We start from the raw sequence: 22,854 nt of genomic DNA, 5'->3' as shown, positions 1-22,854 counted from the left end.
TTAACTTCTGTGTTGAAGACATCCTTGAAGTAAGCAATGTGTATAACTCAGGTTGTATAATATGTGTGGGTGCACAAGAGTTTCTGCTGGTGAGTGACATTGTTCAGAGGATACGTGTACTTTTTTTTTTTTTTTTAAACTGTTTCCTGGAAGGAAACTGTGGCCTCCGGCTCATTGTAATAACGTCGCTCTGAGACATGCAGCACTGGTTCTTCAAAGTGTCTGCAGTCGTTTTCTTGAGAAAAGTTTTAACTGTTCCGAACTTATGTTAGTTCCTTCCTCATGAGCTTGCTACGACTCCATCGGCTCTCAGTGCTATGGAAGAACTGGATGTTTAACCAGGAGCCTGAACGTGTGTTTCAGGTGGAGAACTCCAAAGACAATGAGGAAAACATCCTGCAAAGAGAAGTCCCGCTCAGGCAGTCCCGTCGAAGGTTTAGGAAGATCAACCAGAGGGGCGAGCGCCAGACCATCACGGACAACGTGGATGCCAGCAGCTACATCTCGGTGAGTCTGGTCTCCGTCGGCAGGAGCTGGTGCTCAGCGTTGTGCTGTTGGGTTTCCGTGCGCTGAGGGAAGCTGTTGAGATGAGATGGGTTGTGTTTGTTAACGCTTTTCTCTTGTTGGGGAACAGTTGAGTACTTTGGATTTGAGCACTCCAGGTGGTAGCTGAAGATTCGGGCACTAGTTTGAAGAGTTTATTTGCTTTCTGGGTTTTCTGTTAAGTGTTGCAAATAAATCTTAATGTTTCTGCTGGATAGAGAAATGGTTGTTCTTGCTTTTTGCTGGCTGTAACTGGAGTTCCTCTGGTAAGATAGAGCAGCTGGTGGTTTTCTTTTTGTCCCTAATAAATTTAGGCTATGTTTTGAGGTGAGTCAATCACAAATGCAGTTCAATAAAGTAATAACACTATTGTGATACTCTGTCACATTTACGTGATGAAAAATAGCGTAATGGTAATTCAGGCATCAAACAGAGTAATGGCAACTCGTTTGCTACTTTAAAAAAAAAAAAAACACACCATCACAGACTACATAATCTGTTCTGTGTGAAGGCACGTACAGCTGTGGTTTCGAGGTCACAATGCTTTTATGAAGGTTTCTCTTCACCATTATTTTTTCACGTACAAGCTTCCTGCTACTAGCAGGATTTATATGTGATCTGGACAAATCATTTCATTGGAAATAATTGTTCTGGATACTTTGATTTTCTTTGAGGACAATGCTAAAATTGAAATTCACAGACCTTGATTAGTCTTCAAACACAAAAAAAAAAAACAAACACCTCAGTTTCTCACCCTTTCTCCTGTCTTCCTGTTCATCTCCCTTTGTGGTGCAAAACCTTTCTTAGTTGTTAAAATTTAAAATATCTGAAGTGTGCAGTTAGCTAGAAACTTAAGACATCTTTTCTGTTTTGGAATAAACTGCTGGTTTTTTTTTTTTTTGCATGTTGCTAGCTGTTGTAATGCAGGTGGGTGATTTTTAAACTTTCCACAGCTTTAGCTTTTCTGTGGGTAAAGGTTAGTTTGGCATTTGTCAGCTAAGCAGAAAAGCTCACGTTGCTGCGACAGGAAAAAGAATATGCTACTTGAAGTTTAACATCCTCTGCCATCTCATTTCAAGAACTGTTGCATGTTTTATATCACTGCTAATTAATCTGAATTATATTGATGAAATGAGATGTTGAATCCTCAGGTTCTGGGCTGAACGACTTACATAAGGCTTTATTAGGACTTGAGTTTGATCTGTATGTGAAAATCTCCCTCTTTTTTCAAGTCGCTGCTTGGTGTTTCTGTAACATTGAATAAGCACACAAAAAATAATTGTTAGGCTTAAGTGCCAGGAGGAGGAGAACCTCAGGAGCAGCTGACGCTGATGCTTGCTGTGCTGCTTGCCTGGAAGGGTGCATGAGAAGGGACTCGTCTGAGAACTACAAAATTACACGCTTCCTTAAATGATTTCAGAGACTGTCAGTTATTGATGCAAGGAGTCAGTGTGCTGCTCTTGCAGGATTGTGATTAGTCAACAAATGATGACCTTGTTAGGGTTCTTCTTTGTGTTGATTTATTTCTTATGTTAACAACCACGTGGAGTACGTGTCTGTCTTTGCACATACAGTTTCTTGTTGCAAATCTGGTGGCTTCATCAGATTTAAAAAATATATATTTTGATCACTGTTTGATGGGAAACGTTATAAACTTCATAAAGCAGCAGCATATTCCTAAATCTGATTTTGTCACTTGATTAGGAATATATAAAAGAGTCCTGTTAACACTGCTAGGTGTTTTCCTGGATGACTGAGTGCTAAGTGGCAGGAAACCACCTTTCTGAAACAAAATCTGCTAGCTGTTGGGTTTCAGCAGCCTGCGTTGAAATACCAAGCCTTGCTTTCTAGCCTATAAACTCCTAATTGGAAAGTGTCATAGTCACAGCACTTGGTGTAGCGAAAAGTAATTTGTAACTCAACAGATGACTAAGAAATCAAACCCAGCTGCCTGTTTGACAAGTAAACAAAACAAAGGATGCCTGTATTTTTTTCCATATTCTGTTTTAATCTGTTAAAATAATGTTTATTTCCTGAGGTGTATGGTTTGTTCTGTGCCTGGGTTTAACTCTTACCTATAGGAGTCTGCTAATACGTGTCCACTGGTTCCCACTGATTTTGAAGAGCAGGGTTTATAAGGTAACCGTGTGTTCCAACCTGTTGGTGTATGGGCAGGGTGAGGAGGAGGGTTTTTGAATGAAACTCCTATTTGACAAGAACTTACAATAACATTTCTGCCAGAGTGGGGAAACTGTTTACAAACTTGCCAGCACATTTCCTCTCTGGCATAATACTAATGAATAAATGCAGCATTTTATTTCACTCTCCAGCCTGTTGCTGAATGCTCTCTGACAGATGCTGAATGTGGCTTGATGGACCTTTTGTGAGCCCTGCTTGATCAGAGAGCTTGGTACTTCATGCACAGTCCACAAGGAGTTTGTGTGGGCTATAGTGCTAGAGGTATAATGCTACAGAGTACACAACATGCTGCTGGTTAAGTTTTGAAGCTCCTAATTGCTCAAGCACAGGTGGTTTTCTGCTTTCTGAAGAAAACACAAATCCTATAGGTATTGATGGTTGGTGTTGCTTTATCCCAGCTCAGAATTTTTCCTCTGACAATTAAAAGCAAATACAAGAAATCTTCTGTTTAGGGGGAATTATCTATGCAATCTCCAGTAACTCCTTTAACTGTAAATCTCTGCTCACTAAATATAGTATGGTTAATATTTATAAAAACAAGGATTCACCTTTATCATAAAACATTGCCCATTAGTTTGTGACATGAGCTTGCATTGACTTCTTGCATGGAGCTCCCTACTGCTGCTTGTTGGAATGAGTTCTGTAGAAATCCCTGTGGTTGGCCATGAGATAAATATTTGTGTGTGCGGATTCTTCAATATTTTCAATTATTAATACCATATTTGAAGCTTTTTCTCCTATGCGTCTTACTTGAGTGAAAGAGCCCTGATACTCAGTTTAATTGTATATCTTTAGGGTATTTGACATTCAAATAAGTATCTTTTTTTTTTTTTTTTAATTTTGCTTGAATGACAGCTGACTCAATGTTAAAAGTTGATTATCTGGTTAGTTTCTTTGGAGTTATTCTTCAGACTCCTTTACTGTGTGTTTATGATTCATAGAACTATAGTGTTTCACAAGAACTCTGGTTGCCTCCTGAATAAGTTTTTAAAAGATTTTTTTTTTCTTGCAGGAAAATACAGCAAATGTACATTAACAATATGCTTTCTTCTCATTCAAACTGAACAGGTTTATATTTCTGCTTCTATCTTTAAAGTGCATAATGGCATGAATTTCTTCTTACAATATGCATGCAAATGATGCTCAACCTGCTCTCATTAAGCAGGTGAACTGGCCGAGGGCTGGTTTCTGCTCTCAGGGGTTCCCAGTATCTGTGACAGGGTTTTTCCTGCTACTGCATTGCCAGCAATGCCCTGGGGATAAAAGTGAGTTTGGTGAAAGGCTTCCCAAGTGCCTTTCCCAGGACATGAAACAGCACTGCTGCCTGCGGTGATGGCAGCAGCGGCTGTCTACCCGAGGCTGGCTGAGCATCCGCTGCGGTGACGTGGGATCTCTTTGCCCCCGTCTATTTTGCTTTCGTCACTCAATGAGTATCCGCATGTTGTAGGTCACCGTGGGTGACGTCCTGGCTGTGGGGTAAAGTGAGGTTGGGATAGAATCACAGAATGGTTTGAGTTGGAAGGGACCTTAAAGATTATCTCATTCCATCCCCCTGCTATGGGCAGGGCCACCTCCCACTAGAAGGTGTCCGCTAGCTGCAGTCAACTGGAGAAAAGTCCTGTCAGACTTAGTGAATTAGATATAAACGTGCCATTGGTCTTAATAATGCCTGCTCTTTCTTTTGATGATTTGTTAGTGTGGTTGCATATCTTCTTGGAGATAGGCACTCTTTGTGCATATGACTGTCTGCAACATAGATAAGAATCCAGACAGTAACCAGGGTCATGCAGCGGGGCATTATCACAGCTATGATGAATATTTAGTCACTCCTACTTCTGAGTCTAGCTCTCAAGCCAATAAATAATGTAAGTGTATTTTTTCATTGCAAAAGAAAAAGAAGTAATTCTGATCATCTTTGTTCAGCTCTGTTCCAAACTTCAGTGAATATACAGCAGGTACACAAAAACCTACAGCCAGACTAAAAACAGACGACTTTTTACATTAACAGTTCTAGGAAGAAATGTTTAATGTTAGCTCTGGTGATGTTTAGAAGTTCAATTGCTTTTTTCATCTTGGATCAAATATTGAGAATGTAAAGATAAATATTTGAAACATTTACTATTACAAAATAAAACCTGAGTTACAGTAAATTCTGTGTTTATATTTCTTGCAGTGAGCAGAACCAAATGGGGTTTAACAATTTGATACAAATTTCTCCATGACCATCAAACCTGTAAACTTGTATCTCTTAAGAGTTTAAAATCTTTGCACACATTTCTGACAGTTTCTCTTCTCTGATTTTTGAGAAGAATATTTGTATTTCTAAAAATAGTGCATAAAAGATGTAATACACATTTCCATTGAGTTGCGACCACAATATGATTTATTTTTTTCATCCTAGAACAAAATAAATTACTATAAAACTTTTATTAATAATTCCCTTTCTCAGACATGCAAACTTACATTTCTTTTAAACTCTTACAAGAGGACGATGAGGTTTAAGAGATTTATTATAATACTAAGTTTTGAGGACACTATCTTAATACCACATCATGTAAAATTTTTCCAGGAACCTTGTGGAAGCATTTATCTTCAGAGCAGCCTGTCACCCGAGGACTGCTTGAGTGGCAAGTTTCTTGTTCTGTGATCATTACTTAATGTAATCCTGTCAGAGGCTGTGGTTAGTATAGGGTATCTCACAATTGTGTAGGGGGTTAAGCACATTTTTATGTGTTGCAGCAAGCCCATTAGGTTCTTTCCCATCACTGATCCTTTCCCTTTTAAATGCTATGGGTGTTTTATAATCTATTTTTAACTGCCAGGTAGATTTGCTGAAATAGTACCTTTTATTGATCTAAACCAACTAATACTGATCTACAGCACGCCCCCAGATGCCTTTTGTTAAACCTTGATGCAGCATCAGCTACCATCCGTTCACTTGGAACATCAGTAGTTAATTTCTGTGGGGCTGGGGCTAATCTGCAAGTGGCTGAAATCACTTCTGGACCTGTTTTAGAGCTGGGTGATGATTCCAGCTCATTGTTTTTTTAATGTGTTTTTATCCCCTCCCGCTTCCTCTTTTTGTCACTTTTTTTGTTGTTGTTCGACAACTTGGGCTTTATTATCTAACGAGTCGGAAAGAAACTTCAATCCTGCCGAAATCCACGAGTCTTGCTGTGTACCCCGTGGGTACCGAACCCCCTGCAGCTGGCAGCTTCTCTGGAGGTGTCGTGCAATGCACGGAGATCATGCAGGTTCCTTCTTCCTGCTCCTTCCTACAATGGAGGGTTTTCTCTCTTCCAGTTTGTCTTACATTTTCGGTGGTGTATGTCATATCCCAGCTCAGTGTGTGCGGGTGCTCCCTGAGCCAGGCCGGTCATGGCCTCTGTGAGAACCTCGCCCCCGTAGCCGCTGCCGGCAGCCCCGCTGCGCTCCTGCCATTTTGTGTTCCTCTTCCTCCAGCGATAAAAAGAAGCTGTGGCCGCAGCTTGCTCACTTCTGTAGCAGCCTGCTCTGGCTTCGTGGTGGCCCACATCTAAATAAAGCTGTCTGCTCGGCTGTGTGTCACTGCTCAGGGCAGGCCTGTGGGGCTATGGCCACGGTGTGGGGCTAGGAGGGGACGAGGCCCAGCTTTCTCGAAGGGGGATCGGTGCTGCTCTGGGAGTGAGGCTGTAAATGACGTCTGAGAGGAGCATCTCTGAGGTGCAGGGACATCAGGGCAGCCTCTTCCCCAGCCCACTGAATCCATAATCATGTGTGAATTCTGCCGGCTCGTGGTGTCGGCCCTGTTACTGCCCAGGGCTCCTTGTGTGCCCATCACCGGTTGTGGCGGTCATTACAAAAACTCCAGCCCTCGTGAGCCCTGTGTGCAAATGTTTCCTGGTAATTTCCACAGGCCACTGGTGGTTCCCCAACCAGATAACGAGTGTCTGTAGGTTTCTGAAGAATAATGAGTGATGTGCTATGCACGAAATAAGTAAAAACATACTAAAAGTATTGCCCTTCTGTTAAAATCTGTGTTCTCAAGTTATTTCTTTAAAGAACATATGCAGTATGTAAACCCCAATTTATCCATACTGAGGTGGATTTATAATTATTCAAAACATATTCAGGAGTTTCCCTGAAGATTTTACAGCCGTGACAACCAGATTATACAGAAACTGTGAATTACAGAAATCACCTCAGTTCTGAGGTGACACATGCAGCTGCGAACAGCACTGAAGAGCGCTGCAAAAATGAAACTAGCTTAGACCGAAACGCTGGAGGGTTTATTTTAGGCAAGCACCTGTATTTTCTCAGGTCTGGCTGGGTTGCTGGCGGTGGTGTGCAGCATGTCTTGCTGTAAGCCAGGATGTTGCAGGACAGACAGACAGCTTTGTGGTTTGCCACGCCGAGAGCCTTGCTTCTTGAACAAGATACTTAAAATTGATAGGGAAACTGATCCTGAGCACAGCCCGTCCTCAGGGAAACCTCCCCATGCCTTTGTTTGGGATGGAAGCAGGGAGCTGCTTGGACCTTGCCCTAAGCTGGGGCTGGGATTTGCTGTTGTGCCTGGTTTTGTTCCATGGCAGCTTGTGGCTGAAGAATCTTTAAATATATCAATGAATAAAAATAAAATCTAGATATCTTGCAAATTAGCACACACAACAAATAAAACGTAATGTAATTACTGAAGTGCTCTCCACACGGTAATCAGTTATCTGTTTCTTTCTTATCCTTTCACCACATAGACAAATTTACACCATCACAGAAATTAACTTAGTTCCTTGGAAAATGCCTGAGAAAATATTTTATGTAGCATGTTCAGAGAGTTAATCTCTGTTTTGATGGACCCTAAGGGGTTGGGTGGCAGTTCCAAAGTCATTAATTCTTTATAAGCAGCCTGTTATGCAAAATAGATTGAGAATGATGTGCAAGTGTTGTGGCCACTGCTCATAGCAGTGTAATGTCATTCTGGTGCTTAATGGCAGAAAGCAGCGCTATGTACCTGATAAGGCATTGTCAGGGACTTCAAAACCTTTTGTGTGTGAGTTGCAGTGCTGTCAGATCTTTCTTTTTAACATTACTTTATTATTTCAGTGTTTTGAAATGACAAGCGAGTGGTGTCTTGTAGAAACTGATGGAGGAGCAGGCAGCAAGCTGGTAGCCTGCGTGCAGATGGATGGGAGCAGGCACGAATCTTTGTTTCCTGCCGTCCACCTGGGCTGTTTCTGTTCAGTGTGCTGTAATGAAGTAAGCAGCCTGCTTATGCGCTCATTTATAGCCAAGTCAGCCTTTCACTTGCTTGTGGGCTTATGCCTTGGAGAGGAACAGCTTTGTGAAAAGTCATTTTATATTTTATCCTGAAGAGTTGGGAGTTGGAGCTGCTGGGCTGAACATCACGTACACTAAAGGACTCCGTTAAAGCACTGTGATACTGTTGTCTTCATCTTTGTTAAGTTAAAATGTTCTTCTAATTTAGAATATGGAAATTTACGTCAACTTACAAATGTTCTGCGGAAGCTTTCTGGCCCAAAGCTGGGGACTTGAGAATATTCGGAACAATTTTCAGTTAAAATCATCATCAGAAAATGTCGGTCCATAGTGCAAGCATTTGGATACCGTTTTCCTTGAAAAACTTGGCATGCAACCACTGTCTGTATGAGAGAACAGCTAGAAGAATCTGTCTGGTTTTGGCTTAGAACTGACTGCTATTTCTAATGACTCTTAACAGCATTTGTAATTCTGCATTTGATATGTAGAAACTTTTGTTAATGGGGAAATATTTGACAGATGAAATAATTGAAATAGCTGATTAAATGAAGTCTCTGACTAAATGGGTCAATCAGGGTAGCTTTAATTCCTTCTTGGAACTTTGTTCTTGCAAGTCAGAGTTGCCTTCTATTGCTGAGTGTTAAAGCTTTTATGTTTTTTTGTTTGTTTGAGGTATTGTAGCCACAGTAAACTAGACCCTTATATTGCTTGTATGATTTTGATTTTGTGTCCTTCAAAATTTGTTTAACAGCAGTGATGAAATGCACGGTGGTTTATCAACTTGCAGTGGAGGTATGTCCTCTGGCCAAGCCCTTGCTGTGTCTGCTAAGATCAGTTTTGTGGATCTGGTGAGAATAGCTGGGATTCTGCTGCTGCTTTGTTCTCAGTGGCAGAAGGGAGCCTGAATGATGCTAAGGAAAAATTTCCACAAGCGTAGCCAGCTTTCATGGAATCACAGAATGGCTCGGGTTGGAAGAGACCTTACAGATCACCCAATTCCAACCCAGTAGATGAGGTTGCCCAGGACCCCGTCCAGCCTGGCCTTGAACACCTCCAGGGATGGGGCACCCACAGCTTCTCTGAGCAGCCTGGTCAGTGCCTCACCACCCTCTGAGTGAAGAATTTCCTCCCAGCCTCTAATCTAAATCTCCCCTCTTTTAGTTTAAAACCATCCCCCCTTGTCCTGTCGTTATCTGACTGAGCTTTCTGTTTGTGAAGGCAATAAATAGGGGCTGAATCATGCCAGGTAGTGAGAAAGCTTGGAAATCACTGTGCTGTGAAGCAATTCATGTGTTAAAGGGTCTGGGCTGTGCTTCCCCAACACGGTGGGTTTTGGGAGGGCCGGATTGCAGACGGGTCCATGCTTGGTGCTCTGGGGAACACCACGCTGGCCCAGCCCCAGGCCAGGAACCCCGATATTCCCCCTGCCTGGGGTCAGCTGGAGCCCAGGAGCAGCTGGTGATGGAGGCTGCACGCAGAGAGCACCACGCTGCCTCCAGACACGGCGCTGCCCCTGGCTAGAAGTGTCTGTGAGGTGCTGTGCCCGAGATAACATTCACGTCACATGCAATCTGCAGGCCGGGTTCCCTGTCGGCTAAGAAATGAAAGCTGACTGTTTAAAATCAGCCTCACGTAGAGAGAGATCCCCAAATTTCTCCGATAGTGGTAGGAGGAGTCAAACCCTTCCTGCCCTCTCCTGCTCTCAGGCCTTCGGTTTGGTGTTAATCCTCCAGAAAAATGACAGAAAAAACATTGGAAGTGGCGTTTTAATGATTATAACCTCATCTGTGGAGTTAATGCATTGTTCTCAAGGTCATTTAATCAGAAGCCTTTTCCTTATGGGAGAGGTGCTGGTACCTCGTGGTCTGAATCGCCTTAACCAGATCATTTAACTTGAGATGTAGTTTTAGAAATGTGGGAAGAAAAAGTGATACTTCATGTTTGATTTCATATCAACTGCAAAACGTAGGTGACTTCCAGGATGAAAACGAGCATATACGTTGGTGGGATTTTCAGTTTCCAAATCAGAAACTCTGTCCGGTGTCCCAGTAAGGTGTCAGCTGAACAAACACGATGTGTTCAGGTCGGCGTTAGGTTTGGGCTCTGATTTCGGTTTTGAGGCTAGATGAAGGGAATGTTTTAATGAGCAAAACTGCAAAAGCGCTTGTGAAGTTTTGGTGCAGGATCTTAGAGATTTTGTGCTTGTGGTATCTCTGGGCGGCTCAGCCCCACAAACCGACCCATCTGCTTTCGGGGTTGGTGTCCACTCGTTCTCATCACCAGGGAATTTTGGGCTGTGTACCTTCCCCAACCTCCCCACCCCCTGCCGAAATGAGGTGTCAGGAAGGAAGGGGGGGGGAGCGTGATATGAATCACCTCTGCTCAAACCCTAGCAAGGAACTTTTTGTTTGAGTCTGTGGCGGAGGGGGCTTCCCCCCTCTCTAGGTGCCGGCATTGTCCTCGCTTGCTATGCTGATCATGCCGCCTGGCTCTGCGGAGCCTGCACGAGCAGAGATCTGCAGGGGAGAGCTGTAATTTATAAACATATTTAAGAAAGTATTATAAAACGTATAAATCTGAATTTCTGCAAATAGGAGATGACCTTTCCATGCTTAACACAACAGCTGAAAAAGGATGGCCGGGGTGGTACGACGGCGATGGAGAAATTGAATCCATGGTGCCTTTTTATTGTTCCTTCTGTATTGCTGGCTCTATATTTAGAAGCTTACATCACTTTAGTTATGATGACAGTCTCTCCTCCCGCTCCGCTCCCTCCCTCTCCCCCTCCCTCCTTCCCCTAGGATGGATCGGGTTTTCATACCACTTATGAATCCTACAGATCTTTCAGCAGGATTTTTCTACGGCGTGTTCATAAGTGCTGCTGCGGAAAGTGATGTACAGAAGGAAGCGGTTGCAGCACGTAATGTCACCCTGAAGGAGGAATGGAGCTCGCAGCGCCGCTCTCGCTTGCCTCCATTTGTGTAAAAGGGTCAAGAACAGGGTGGAGAGCTGTATTTTTTTTTTTCTTATTAATTTTTTCCTTTAAACAGGAATTCCTGAGAAGCCCTACCGAGGGGCTAACCTTGCCACAAAGTACAGTGATTCATTTAAGATGCTGAAGTTAAATGGTGGGGAAAAATCAGAGAAGCATGCCAGTGACACTAAATCAAGCAAGCTTTGCCAGCATAGCATGGGGACGCATCCAGCTCATGCCGCAGCTGGCACTGCGCACAGAGCTCCCTGCTCGCCATCGCCTGCCTTTCCAGAGAGATTTAAAGTGCTCAAATATATTGGAATAACCTCTTGATGCAGGTGCCACTAATGCCTAAAATATTTCTGCATTAGGCTGCTGTGTTTGGCAATTCCCGCTCGCAAAAACTGTCCCAGAATGAATTATTTTAGCCTGAAACATCTTTGCCTGAGCGTGCAGGGTGACAGATTGCTTTCCAAGCAGCTGGGCTCCCTCCCCAGCCCCCTCCGCGGGCGCTGCTCTCGCTGCTGCCCTCGGAAAGGGGGAGAAGAGGTGGGGGAGCAGACGGGGGGCCTGCTGCTGATGGGGGACACGTGGGGACGGCGTCCCAGCAGGCGGCTCGCTCGGAGGACAAAGGGACAGAAGTCAGCAAGGTTTCTGGCACGCCGGCAGCCTGCACATCCCCAGCCAGCCCAGCGATGGCTCTCGGATCGCCGCTCGCCTTCGCCGCGGGCTCGTGTGTTGTGCTTGATCAGGGCCAAGTGCCGTTCGAGGGGTGTCTGCTGCTGCCAGCCATGAGCGCGTCCTGATTTGTGGGACTTCAGTTTGTGGTCTTTTTAAATGAGAGGGGGCTCTAATCCTGTTTCACCGACCGTGAGTTTGAATTACGGAAGGCCTTCCTGCCCTTCTGAAACCAGCCCCTTTTGCAGTGACTTAGCCTTGTTAGACAATTGGAACATGCAGGTTTATCTAACAGTCGGGAGGATTCAGCTAGTATTATGGGAGGATAAAGGGAATGTGATGCATAGAAACATATGGAGTGATGCTTCAAGCGTGAAAAGAAACCAGTGTTAAGAGACAAAGACCTTTTTTAATTCGGAGACTGCATACCAAAGATTTTTTTTCCCTTAAGATTCTCTGAAAACCTGGAATCCTGCTTCAAACGAGAAAGGCGATTTACTGCCTGTGCTTCTGCCTGTTCCTCACAAGCATTTTGACTGCGATCGCCATGGAGCAGGCTTTGTATCTGCTTTATCCCACCTCCAAGTTCCTTTAGGTCTGAGATTTATCATTTAGCAGCTCCTATATACATAACCACAGCGCGTCGCGCTGCGGGCGGCCGGGGGCTGCGGGGACGCGTGCGTTCAAACCCAGAAATTAGTGGGGGGATGCCCCAAAAGCTCCAGCCTGGAATTAGGTCAGGTTTTCCCCGGCGCGGGCGGGCTGGGCTGCGCAGGAGCTGGCTGCATCCCCGGGGACGCAGCCGCCGCGCTCATTGGCGGCGCGGGCAGAGGGATGATGTCATCCTCACTTAAAGGCAAAACTAGAAGGAAATAGAATTTTGTTCCCATTATTGAGCTCGTGTTTACAGTAGTTGTAAAAGATGGCATCCACGCCAAAACCTTTGGTGGATTGAATTTCATGCACAATGCAGTGGGTTTAAAATGCGGCCGGGAGATGAATATCTGCCCGGGTTAGTTCAGGGGGGAGAGTTTGTGTGCTATCAGTGTGCGTGCAGGCAGGGAGAGGTTTCCTTTGGCTGTTTTTTTTCTTTTTTTTTTCCTTGATATAAATTGTGATGGTGGTAACTATAATAATGCAGGTAACTCTGCATGGAAGTATTTGGACGTTCGTTGCTACTGGAAATTTGTCAGCCTGGCTTTATATTTGATGCTTAAGATGCTTTTGATTTAGGAAAAAATGTGAATTATTAGGACAGATGCGATACAGTTGTATGTGAGTTGAAGCTGATGGCTGGGCTATTGTTTAGTATCGAAGGAGCAGTAAAGGAAACAGCTATTTACGTAGCTGGTGTAATGCCTTTCAGAAGCTAAAGGAATTATCTGAAAATCTTTCAGCTTTTAAAAACAGCCATTGGCTTTGCAAATTTTGCAAGAGCAGGACTGAAGTTCGATTTTTCCTTTATGTTTTGGTATAAATTAAACCCCGTTAGTTTATGAATCCTGGCTGCATCCATCACCGTTTTCATTGCTGGGCAGTGATTAGGTGAATTCAGACGGCAGTGCTAATTTTTGTCCTTTAAGGCAGCTCCGGAAGGTGCCAGAGGAGGGGTTTCCCTTGGGCTAAGGCCCAGCTCTGGTCATAACTTGGGTCGTACGCCTGGAAGAATTCAACTGCTGGCTGCCTGCTGAATGCAGCCTTTGGTTTGGGACAGGGTGGGGTGTCCTGGTGCTGGAACTTGGCTTCTGAAGTGTGGGGATCTTCTTCCACGTGTCCGTCTGTTGGAACAGCTTTCTGTGGATCGCCTCCAATGGTCCAACTCAGTATTCAGGAGCAAGCAAACAACACCAGAAAAAGGATTTTTGGCCCTTGCTGCCACCAGGCCACTCTCTGAAGACCCTCTTCTGCGTGGAAGGTATGGCCTTCGAGCTGGCATTCGGTTTTGGAGAATTAACCTCGAGCCTGATGCAAACGGGGAATAAGAAGAAGTGGCGATGAAAATTCTTTCCAAAGAGAAGAAAACGGAAACAGTGAGTGCCCCTTCTTGCAGGTGAAGTAAACGATCCTGAGAACTAAATACTGGCTTTGGCAGAGCCAGCACCCTCTGCTCCTGTCCTCTCCCGTCCTCCCCCTCCCCTCGCGCAGCAGCAGCAGACATTTGCCTTCTAGGAATTGAAAGCATCGCGGCAGCCCCAGCTCAAAGGTGTGGGATCTCGTAGGTGCTTCCTCGGAGCAGCTCTCCAGCAGGCTGGGCTGCCATCCAAGGCACTGAGCTGCTGACAAATATTTCAGTTTTTAGTGGCAAAAAGAAATGATCAAACTAAATTGAGTACTGCAGAATTAAGGCAGTTCTGTTACAAACGGAATTGGTCTTGATTGGAAGAAAGCAAACCTAACTTTTAACATGTTTCAAGCCCACTAAAAATTATGAATATTAGAAACATCACCTTTCAAAGAGGAATTTCCTTCTCATCCTAGATAAAGATCTGCTGATGGGTGGATAGGATGAGATAGAAATGTTGAGATTCCTGTATGACATGTATATAAAAGCAGAAATTGTTTGATTATGGGTGTATCTGTGCATGCATGCACACATGTGAGTGTCTGCAGTTTTTTTTTTTCTACCTTTCCTTATTTCTAAATTTGGATGCAAAGATGAGAAATGATTCACCTAAATGCTGTTGAAAGCCTTAATAGATGTATGAGCTTCAGGGTTTTTGAGCTGATTTAGAGAAAAAAAAATATTCAGGGCTGCAGCATATGCATTTGTAGATCCTAAAACGATATAAAATGTAACGTAGAGCAGGGGTGTTTTGCTGAGCAGTTGCTGTACCGATATGTGTGTTTATATTAGGTCAATAAAGATGCTCTGCTGGCTGCATCTGCAGATACAGTAGCCAATTGATCTAATGCAGTTTCTAAAGGCTTTCTATACAGGTGATGTCATCCTTTTAGCTCGGTTCCCCTCCCACTCTCTTTCCTCCTTATTAGATATTTCATCTTGCTGCGGAGCATCCAATCGATGGGAGCTTCTCCTGAGGGAGCTGCTGAGAAGCAAGCAAAGATAGTAGGAATTAGGACTCCAGCAGTCAGTCTTGCTGTAGCCATGGACGTACTGTTTTGTCGTGCATTACAGAAGTGTTTTAATTGGAAAAGCTAGGCGTGGATTAACCGTAGTATCTGGCTGATGCATTAGAATACTAAGCAACACTGCGGAGTTGTAAACTGCATTAAAAAAAAGAGGAGGGGGGGGTAAAAGAGAAAAGGGTTTGTATTGCAGAGGCTTTTAATACATTCCACAGTGCAAACCTGTTAGAGCATATATCCTGGAGCTACAGTCTGGACACTTAATTCAATTTTGCAGTTATGATGGACAAGAGTATAAAGAAGAAACTTTAATATCCAGGGCGTGGGATTCCTGAATTGCCTAGGATGCTGAAGAACCTTTGCAAATTTCGATCTACAATATGAATGTGAAGTTTCCGAAAAGTGAACCTGAAGATAAGCCACTCTTAATGCATTTCAGTGAAGAGAAAAAAGGAATTTGAAGAATTCTTATCTCACCTTTTTATGTATTGTTGCTCTAACCTGCAATTCTAATCCATTTCAGAATTAATTCAATCTTAGCAGCACTTTTTGGGTACGCGCCTCGTGCCTGGGGGAACCTATGGATATTTGTATTTGAAAAGCTAGGAAACATTTTGACTTGAATTTATGTGCTTGTTAAAACTGGAACATTTTTATAGGAATTGCTGCTGCTGCTAACTCACTGCAACACTGAAAACTACTCTGACACAGGAGAAGCTGTAATCGAATTCAGTGTGAAATTCAAGCCTGACAAGTTGCATACTTGTATATTTGCTGCTTTGGTTTATGATTTTTAAAGAGAATCCAGAGAGGATTTTACTAAATATTTTTCGTCTGAGACTTTTATTTGAGAAAGGAAACTTTTTTTTCTCAGCCTAAGAAATGGCTTTTCTCGTTCGATGTTATGCCAACTGCCTGCAACCGTGGGCCTCCAAAGTAAGTACGATTTTGTCTGTGATGCATTTCTCTGAAATGTATTGACAGCCGTGGTGCTGTCTGTGCAAATGCTCACTTCTCCAAAGCCGAGTGCTGCTCGGGTGAAATGCTGGGCTCTGGCTGGGCATGGACTGTTCTGGCAGAATGATTTCTGAACGGGAAGGGGGGACCTTGAAATCTTGAAATTGTTTTATACACTAAGAGCTTACAGATTAACAGGAAGTATAAAAATGCCATTTTGTTACAAAATGATGTAAAGCTTGCTTTTTAGCCTATTAATATATAAACAAGTATGATGCAAGTATAACATTTTTATGACTGTCTGTCGTTATTGCTAACTTGAAAATATTGATATACAAACCCACCGATGTTCTGATTTTTTCAAGCTGTATGAGACTGTACTGCCTGCTTCCTTTGTGCATCGTTATGGAATCGGTTAATTATTTAGCCAAACTATGTAATTACAATTAGCTTTAAAGGACAGGAATTATTTTGTCTGTTTGAAGATGCAGTATTTTTGCGAAGCTGGGGAGGGAATAGTGTTTCTTTTAAAGAAGGTAATGAAATCTAGAACGTTCGAGCAAACCAACCTACTGAGATAAAAGCCTTTAAATTCAGAATTTATATATAAATATACTGTTTGTCAGACTCCTGCAATTTGGTATGCTTTCTCAGAAAATTACTGGAGTGACTGGTGTTTTATTAAGACTGCTCCCAGTACAATAACCCAAGACACAAGAATTGACTTACAAAGCTGAGGCCAGTCAAATATACCTTTTCTCCTACAGTTTTCATATTTATGTTGCAGAAGCTCCTGCAGGCTAGAACAAGGGTTGTGCAACTTTCTTGTGTGTTAAAGCCAGCAGTGCTCGAAGGCAGTGGGTTGAGATCATGAGATGCAGCAGTGACTTTGGAGCAAGAAATCTTGCTCTTGACTTCGGTCCCAAAAGTTTGAGGGCCCTTCAGTTTTAGGGACCAAGCGATGGGGCAGCCTGGAGAGGCACAAGACAGAAGTCAAGATGGGTGCTTGGCGTCCATGGGCACAAGGGTTTTTCCCTGCTTATTTTTTTTACATCTGACGATGTAAATGCAAGCTCACTGTTTCAGGGCAGAGGGGTGGGAAATGCTGGGATTTAGGGTTTCCAATTGCAGTTGCCACCGTTAATATCTGGATAGGGGTCCATTTGTGGCCCATCTTGGCTGTTGTGTGTGTTTCAGCAGCCAAAGCCAAGGGGAGCAGCGGGGACTCGGAAGGCAGAGGGACCTGGTGTGCTCGTGACGGCTCCGAGCCTCAGTGGTCACGTTGGCAGATTTTGGCCTGTTTGTGTCATCGTTTGAGTCTCCAGTGTACGTGTGGGTTCCTTTACTTCCTTCCCAGTCTGTGGACATTAAATATGAAGGGATTGGTTTCCTGAAGCTCGTCTAGCCCGCACCGCCCTTGTGGAGGAGGTCTGGACGTGTAATATTGCTTAAAAACTGGGAATGCTTAGTCACGTTTGTGCTTCAGCTGAGGCTGCTCTTTCAGGAGAGTTTGGGCCTAAGTGAGAAACCACAAGAAAAGAAACCCTGTGGTCAAACAAGGGTTGGTGGAGGGTGGGAAATAACAATAATTGGAAGGGCTTTTGACCCCTGTGTCAGCACTGAGGACAATACCCAGTGGATTGCTGCCATTTCTTCACGCATTTGCTATTCAAAAATGAAATTCTATAAAACGTCGGAGAGAAATATGTATGTATGGCTGGTTTTGTTCATTTCTTTTTCTTTCTTTCTTTCTTTCTTTCTTTCTTTCTTTCTTTCTTTCTTTCTTTCTTTCTTTCTTTCTTTCTTTCTTTCTTTCTTTCTTTCTTTCGGCTGATGCAAGCTTATTAACTGGTTTAACATCCCAGTCCACAGATAAAAGTTGTTTATCTTTGAAACCAACACAGGAAAACCACTTACAGCCCTGTTCTGCAAAACCATACAAAGCTCCCCAAAATTCCTGCAACCCCCCAAAAAAACTTTTAGAACTCATCAGTTCTTGAAGCTCTGCAACTCTGAAAAGTAGTATGCTAGGATTAAACACACTGATTATCTGAGCTATATCTGAGTTCATTCAGTTTAGTTTTTGTCTAAGCTTTTTTCCAGAAATCTGTTTCTGTGATGGGCGCTTTATAATAATACATATTTTAGTAAAATAACTGACTTCAGAAATTCTAAAATATGCAAGCTTGTAACTTTAAACCTGAAAATGTCAAGTAGTTTATAATCCCATTCTGTAGCTGGAATTGTTTCTTGCTGTAGAGCAGTGACCATCTGATCTTCCATTTGTTTTCTCAGTGATTAAATTCCCAAGTCCATAGACTTGCATAAGTACCTGTCCCAGATTATTTTTTTAATTGAGTTGCCTTTAGAGTGAGGTATAAGACAGCAGTTTGAAAACGGGCTGTTGACTCAGTTGTAATTGTAGCTGTTCTGAATGTGCCAGTAGCATTACGTCTGTTTAATCAGAGCAAAGTGAAGTCACACTCCTTGTGACTAATCCGAAAGGCAAGCTTTGGTGAAGGTGCATAAAGGAGAACACGGGGATCAGTTTTTATGGCTACCCAGAAGTGCAGAGCTGCCTTCTGGAGATGGCACCCCTGGGAAGAGGAGCTCTAGGGACATGGGGTCTCCATGCCTGCTAGCGTTGTGTGCCCCCCTGGGAGTGGGGGCTGTGCCTTTTGGCTTCCAAAAGTAAAAGAGGTGCAGTAGACATCTGTCAAATAACCAATGCAGTCTATTCTCATGCAGAACATGCTGCTAAGAGGAGGATAAACTGAGACAGAAAACTTTGAGGAGGATTGATTTCTGCAGTGCACCTGAAGGTTGGTTGCTGAGCCATCCAGCCCTGTTGGGCAGAGCCTCGTGGAGGTGAATGTTATTTCTCAGGGCTGTGCTGGTACTTGGAAAGGTGTCCAACAACAATCACTATCTGCTGCAGGAAGGTGTTGGCTGTTCCTTCTGTTGGTTGTCTGGAGGTACTAGCACAGGAGCAGAGCCCCACGTTGGAAGTGCATCGTGAGAAATGTCTCTGCCCTAGGGACCGTGTGCTCCCTGGGGTGATAGGCTGTAGAAGATGAAACGCAGAGATGCAGGCATCCTTCGGCAGACGCAGTGAATGGGATGAGCAGTGAGGAGTGTGGCAAAGCTGCCCCAGCTGTCAAGCCACTGTGACTTTGGAGGGACATAAAGGAAAGCAGAGGACTGCTTCCACAGACAGCATACTTGCATGTGAGGCACTCAGCTTATGCTAAGCGGGACTCCTATGATACAAACACGTTATTTTAATGCAAACAAATTATTTCAAATGCATATCCACAAGATTTTGATTGTCTTTATAATTCTGATCGTAACTTTCTCAGTGGCTGTTGACTATAAGGCACTCTCTGATATGAAACTGTTAAACACAGACCCGTTATGAAGTTGGCATTAAAGAGTTCTAAGCTTAAAGGTTTGGATGTGCAGGGTTCTCCAGCGACAGGAATTTCATGCACTGCCTAAAATTCCCAAGGCTAGAACGCATACATAGCAACCCTATTTGTGTGTCAGGAGGTCTGATGGGGAAAATAGGAAGTGATCAGATAATGTGTCTGTGCAGGATATTTAAAAAGGGATGCTTTTTGAGATCATGTGCTTTTTACAGAAAAGGAGTTTTGACTTAACTTCTCAGCTTCTAAAGTGTTGGATTTTGAAGGGAAACAGTTTCATGTAAGATCCCAGGTGCACATTAAAATTGTCTAACAACAGTAGACAGCAGCTTATTTTCTCCTTTGTCTGGGTTATCTAGGCTTCCGAGTTCTCTTTTCTCTGTTCAAATAAAATCTGTTAATGCTAAACATAAAAACAAAAGGCAAATTTGCTCCCTAGAAGTTTGCGCTGAGGTTAGAGCAGAAAACTTGAAGTCATTTTGCAGTCCCATTCCTATTTCTGCTGCTGTCTTGCAGGGATGTGATGCAAGCTTTAGTTAACCATAAATAAAAGCAGCCTAACATCATCTTCCGACTTCAAAGGGCATCAGTTTGATCTCTGAGATCCTGAGCTGAAACCTTCACGCAATTAAAGATTATTTTCAGCTCATCAGAAGAAGAACAGAGCTTGGATAGCGGCTCCTTGATTTGATTCGATGTCATCCTCATCTTTGCTAATGCACTCATGTGAAACGTAGCCCTGGTAGCATGAATTTTAAACATTTTCGGTGCAAACAGAGTAACTGACCCTTTGCTTTGTTTTTTCAGTTGATTTTGACAGCATCTTTCTCTACCTCTTGACCTCGCCTCTCCCCCTGCGCCTCCTCTGTACCCGCAGCTCCCAGCTCAGCTTTCAGTGGTGCTGAGCCCAAACTGTCACTAGGGGTAGGTGGCACCCATGGGTGCTCGTCACCCCGCTGCCCAAGCTCCTGGGCACGGGCACACAGCCTCTGACAGCCCTGTGAGCTGGGCTCTTCAATCACTGATGGTTCTCTCACCTCCTAGCTGCTTGGTTTGTACGGTTTGGTCCCATTTTGAGGTTTTTGGAGTTCCAACCAGCTCCTCAAAATATTTATGGCCTCTCCTTTTCCATATTTCCTGATCTTTTCCCTCTCCACCCCCTGCAATGGCAGGATCACCTCGTTTTTGTGCTGTAACTGATCTGCAGGAGCACAGCCTCTGGTTACTCATGGTGCAATCTGAGAGCTGAGTGCTCGGAGAGACCTTCGAGGACCTGGGCTAATGCTTGGCCATCCATTACACTTAGATGTTTAGCTTTGCTTTCTAAAACAACTTGCGTGATATTTTAGGTAAAACTTTTTTCGTGTACTTCTTGCTTGACAATTTATGAAGACTAAAAAAAAAAAAAAAAAGGTTTAATATGAGCAGTGTGGCCACTTACTCTAAAAACTCGAATTTTCTCATACTCCAGTGTACAATAAGTTCGATGTTAAATGCAAGCACACATCTTCCTACTTTCAACAGAAACAGCCTTTTCCTGAAGGATTGTTTTTATCGGAAATTGGCTCTTAATATGCAAACAAACATCTATCTTTTCATTTATTTCCTCCTGGGCTTTGTTTGTTTTAAACTGGCTTTGTTGCAGTGCTGCGTGCAGCCAGAAGCTCACTCGGGACCACCCCGTTGTGCTCCTCTCGCTTCCACGAATGCCTTTCTGTACGAATGCAGGGACGATGGGGACAGAAGGTTGGTGCTCCTTTGTTTTCAGAGGGGCTGGGGGCCAGGTTAGCGAGGGATGCAGCCCCCAGCTGGAGCTGAATTGGCACATCCATGCCAATGGCACCCAGCCCCGGGGTGCGCGAGGAGGGAGCATCCTCTCACTGGTATTTTATACCAATCAGTGTATTTAGGAGTTGATAAATTATTAGGTGAAGACGAAGCTCCATGGAGGTGTGGAGCTCCGTGTGCCCTGCAGAACCATCTCAGGATGCTCCCCAGATGTTGGGGCTTCCATGGCTCTGTCAGGTTCCTCGCACAGCTCATCGCAGTGCTGGCTGCTGCCCCAGCTGATCTGCAGTAGTTATCCAGCCAACGCTGCTCTTAGTCCTGCAAGGAGTTGTCAGTGGCAAGAACAAACAGCAGAATTTGAACTCGAGCACTGAAAACGTCTTTTTGAGCTCTTATTGTAACATTTTCATAATACCAGGGCATAATTCTTGGCGTTTTACAAATGTTACATTGTGATTAGGCCAGAAAAGAGTTGCTCTGTATTAATTGGTGGATGTAAAAACTGCAGCTTGTGTTTACATGTTGGGTGTTCCCAGTATTATGGGGTTTCATCGACGCTTTTTTCATACCAACGAGCATCTTCACAGCCAAAGCCCCCCCTTCTCCAAAGCCGAGATGTTTTTGTGTCAGATGCCGAGCGTTATCGTGAGTTAAAGTGGAGCAGTGATCTATAATTTAAACATATGAAAACCAAATTAAAATTGCATTACGTATGTAGTTTAAGGCAACACCAGAATTTACTTTGAAATTCTGTCCTCACGTCACCTTATTGTTACTAAGGAAACAAAATACTTTTCTACTTCTGAGGATTTTGTTTTCTCCGCACGGGATGTGCCATAAGGACCAAGAAGTTCTTGGCTGCTGGGGGCATAGAGCAGCCTCTAGGGGGTTGTATTTTTTTAGTGTATTTTTTGGTTTTTCTGTTTTCTTTTGTAAGCCTGGGGATATTTTAGTAAGACTACAAGGAATACTTCTCAAGGCACTGCAAGGCTGTCGTGAACGGTGTTGGCTTGGTCGCTGTTTCTTTGAGATGCTTCTGGGTAGTGCTTGGAGTGCGTACACACCGCAGCTAATGAGCTGAAACAAGGGCTGAAAAAAATCTGTCATCAAAAAAAAGTGCATCCTGCGTGCGTTTTACAAAGGGGAGCTCGGAAGCTGGGAGAGGCACCATTTTTCTTAGCGTGATGTTATTGAAGGTTACGGGATTTCAGCTGAACCTGTTGGGCAAATATTTGATCCATCAGCTGGCGATTGGCACCCCCTGAGCTGAGCTCTCGGCCGGGCGGCTGTCACTCATGGACAAGGCTGGATGCTTCGGGAGGGTAACTTCAGGACCGATTATTGCCTTCGTGGAGCCAATAAATAAATAAAAATCAGTGCTGCTCTTTAGAAAATCATTGCTGCTCTTTAGAAATCTAAAGAAATCTACTTTTGTGTCACTGGCGGAACAGCTGTGGTCTTTGAGGAGATGCTTTTGTTTGCATTAAGTAAGTCGGTGAGTGATGTCAGCATCCGTAATTCAGCCGGGCTCGTCTTGCCCTCAGAGGAGCAACTTTCTCCTCTCCCATTAGCACAGCTCTGCATATGTTTTATGCTTACACATGTCTAAACTGGAGCAGAACTGTGGCTTCTGTGCAAAAAGTGAGCGCAGAAACCAGAGTTAACTTATGTAGATAAAGCCCTAGAAAAAAAGGGCTAATGAAAATACTGAAAAATAACTTCAGTGATCGGTTTCCCATGATTTCACTCGTGGGCTATATGAGATTTGTCATACTGGTGATAAGGAAAAAATTGAGTGTGTTTTTCCCTTCGGATGGAATAAATGGGATGGATGAGAACAAAAGTGGTGTATGGAGAGGTTTGCTTGGCAAGAGGCTGACTGCACATGTGTGTGAGTGAACATCAGTGTTTTTGGGGTAGTTTGGTGTAGAAAGAAAGAACAGAACTAAC

The 22,854-nt window shown here is 43.7% G+C and overlaps 1 protein-coding gene across 8 annotated transcripts in view; it reads left to right on the top strand.

Moving 5' to 3' along the window:
• The window catches only part of RAPGEF6 (Rap guanine nucleotide exchange factor 6), a 123,505-nt gene that overhangs the window by 42,704 nt on the left and 57,947 nt on the right, over positions 1-22,854 (top strand). For 5 of the 8 annotated variants that reach the window (XM_082771956.1, XM_082771952.1, XM_082771953.1 and 2 more), the window contains exon 6: positions 364-507. In XM_082771956.1, coding sequence (XP_082628082.1) covers positions 364-507 — 144 coding nt within the window. Of the gene's footprint in view, positions 1-363; positions 508-13,352; positions 13,698-14,638; positions 15,671-22,854 lie in introns of those variants that run through there. The other 3 variants (XM_082771958.1, XM_082771959.1, XM_082771957.1) reach the window with 3 other exon arrangements.

Source organism: Aythya marila, assembly GCF_965140915.1.
Source record: "Aythya marila genome assembly, chromosome: 14".
NCBI classification, from domain to species: domain Eukaryota; kingdom Metazoa; phylum Chordata; class Aves; order Anseriformes; family Anatidae; genus Aythya; species Aythya marila.
This window is presented reverse-complemented; position numbering and strand designations above follow the sequence as displayed.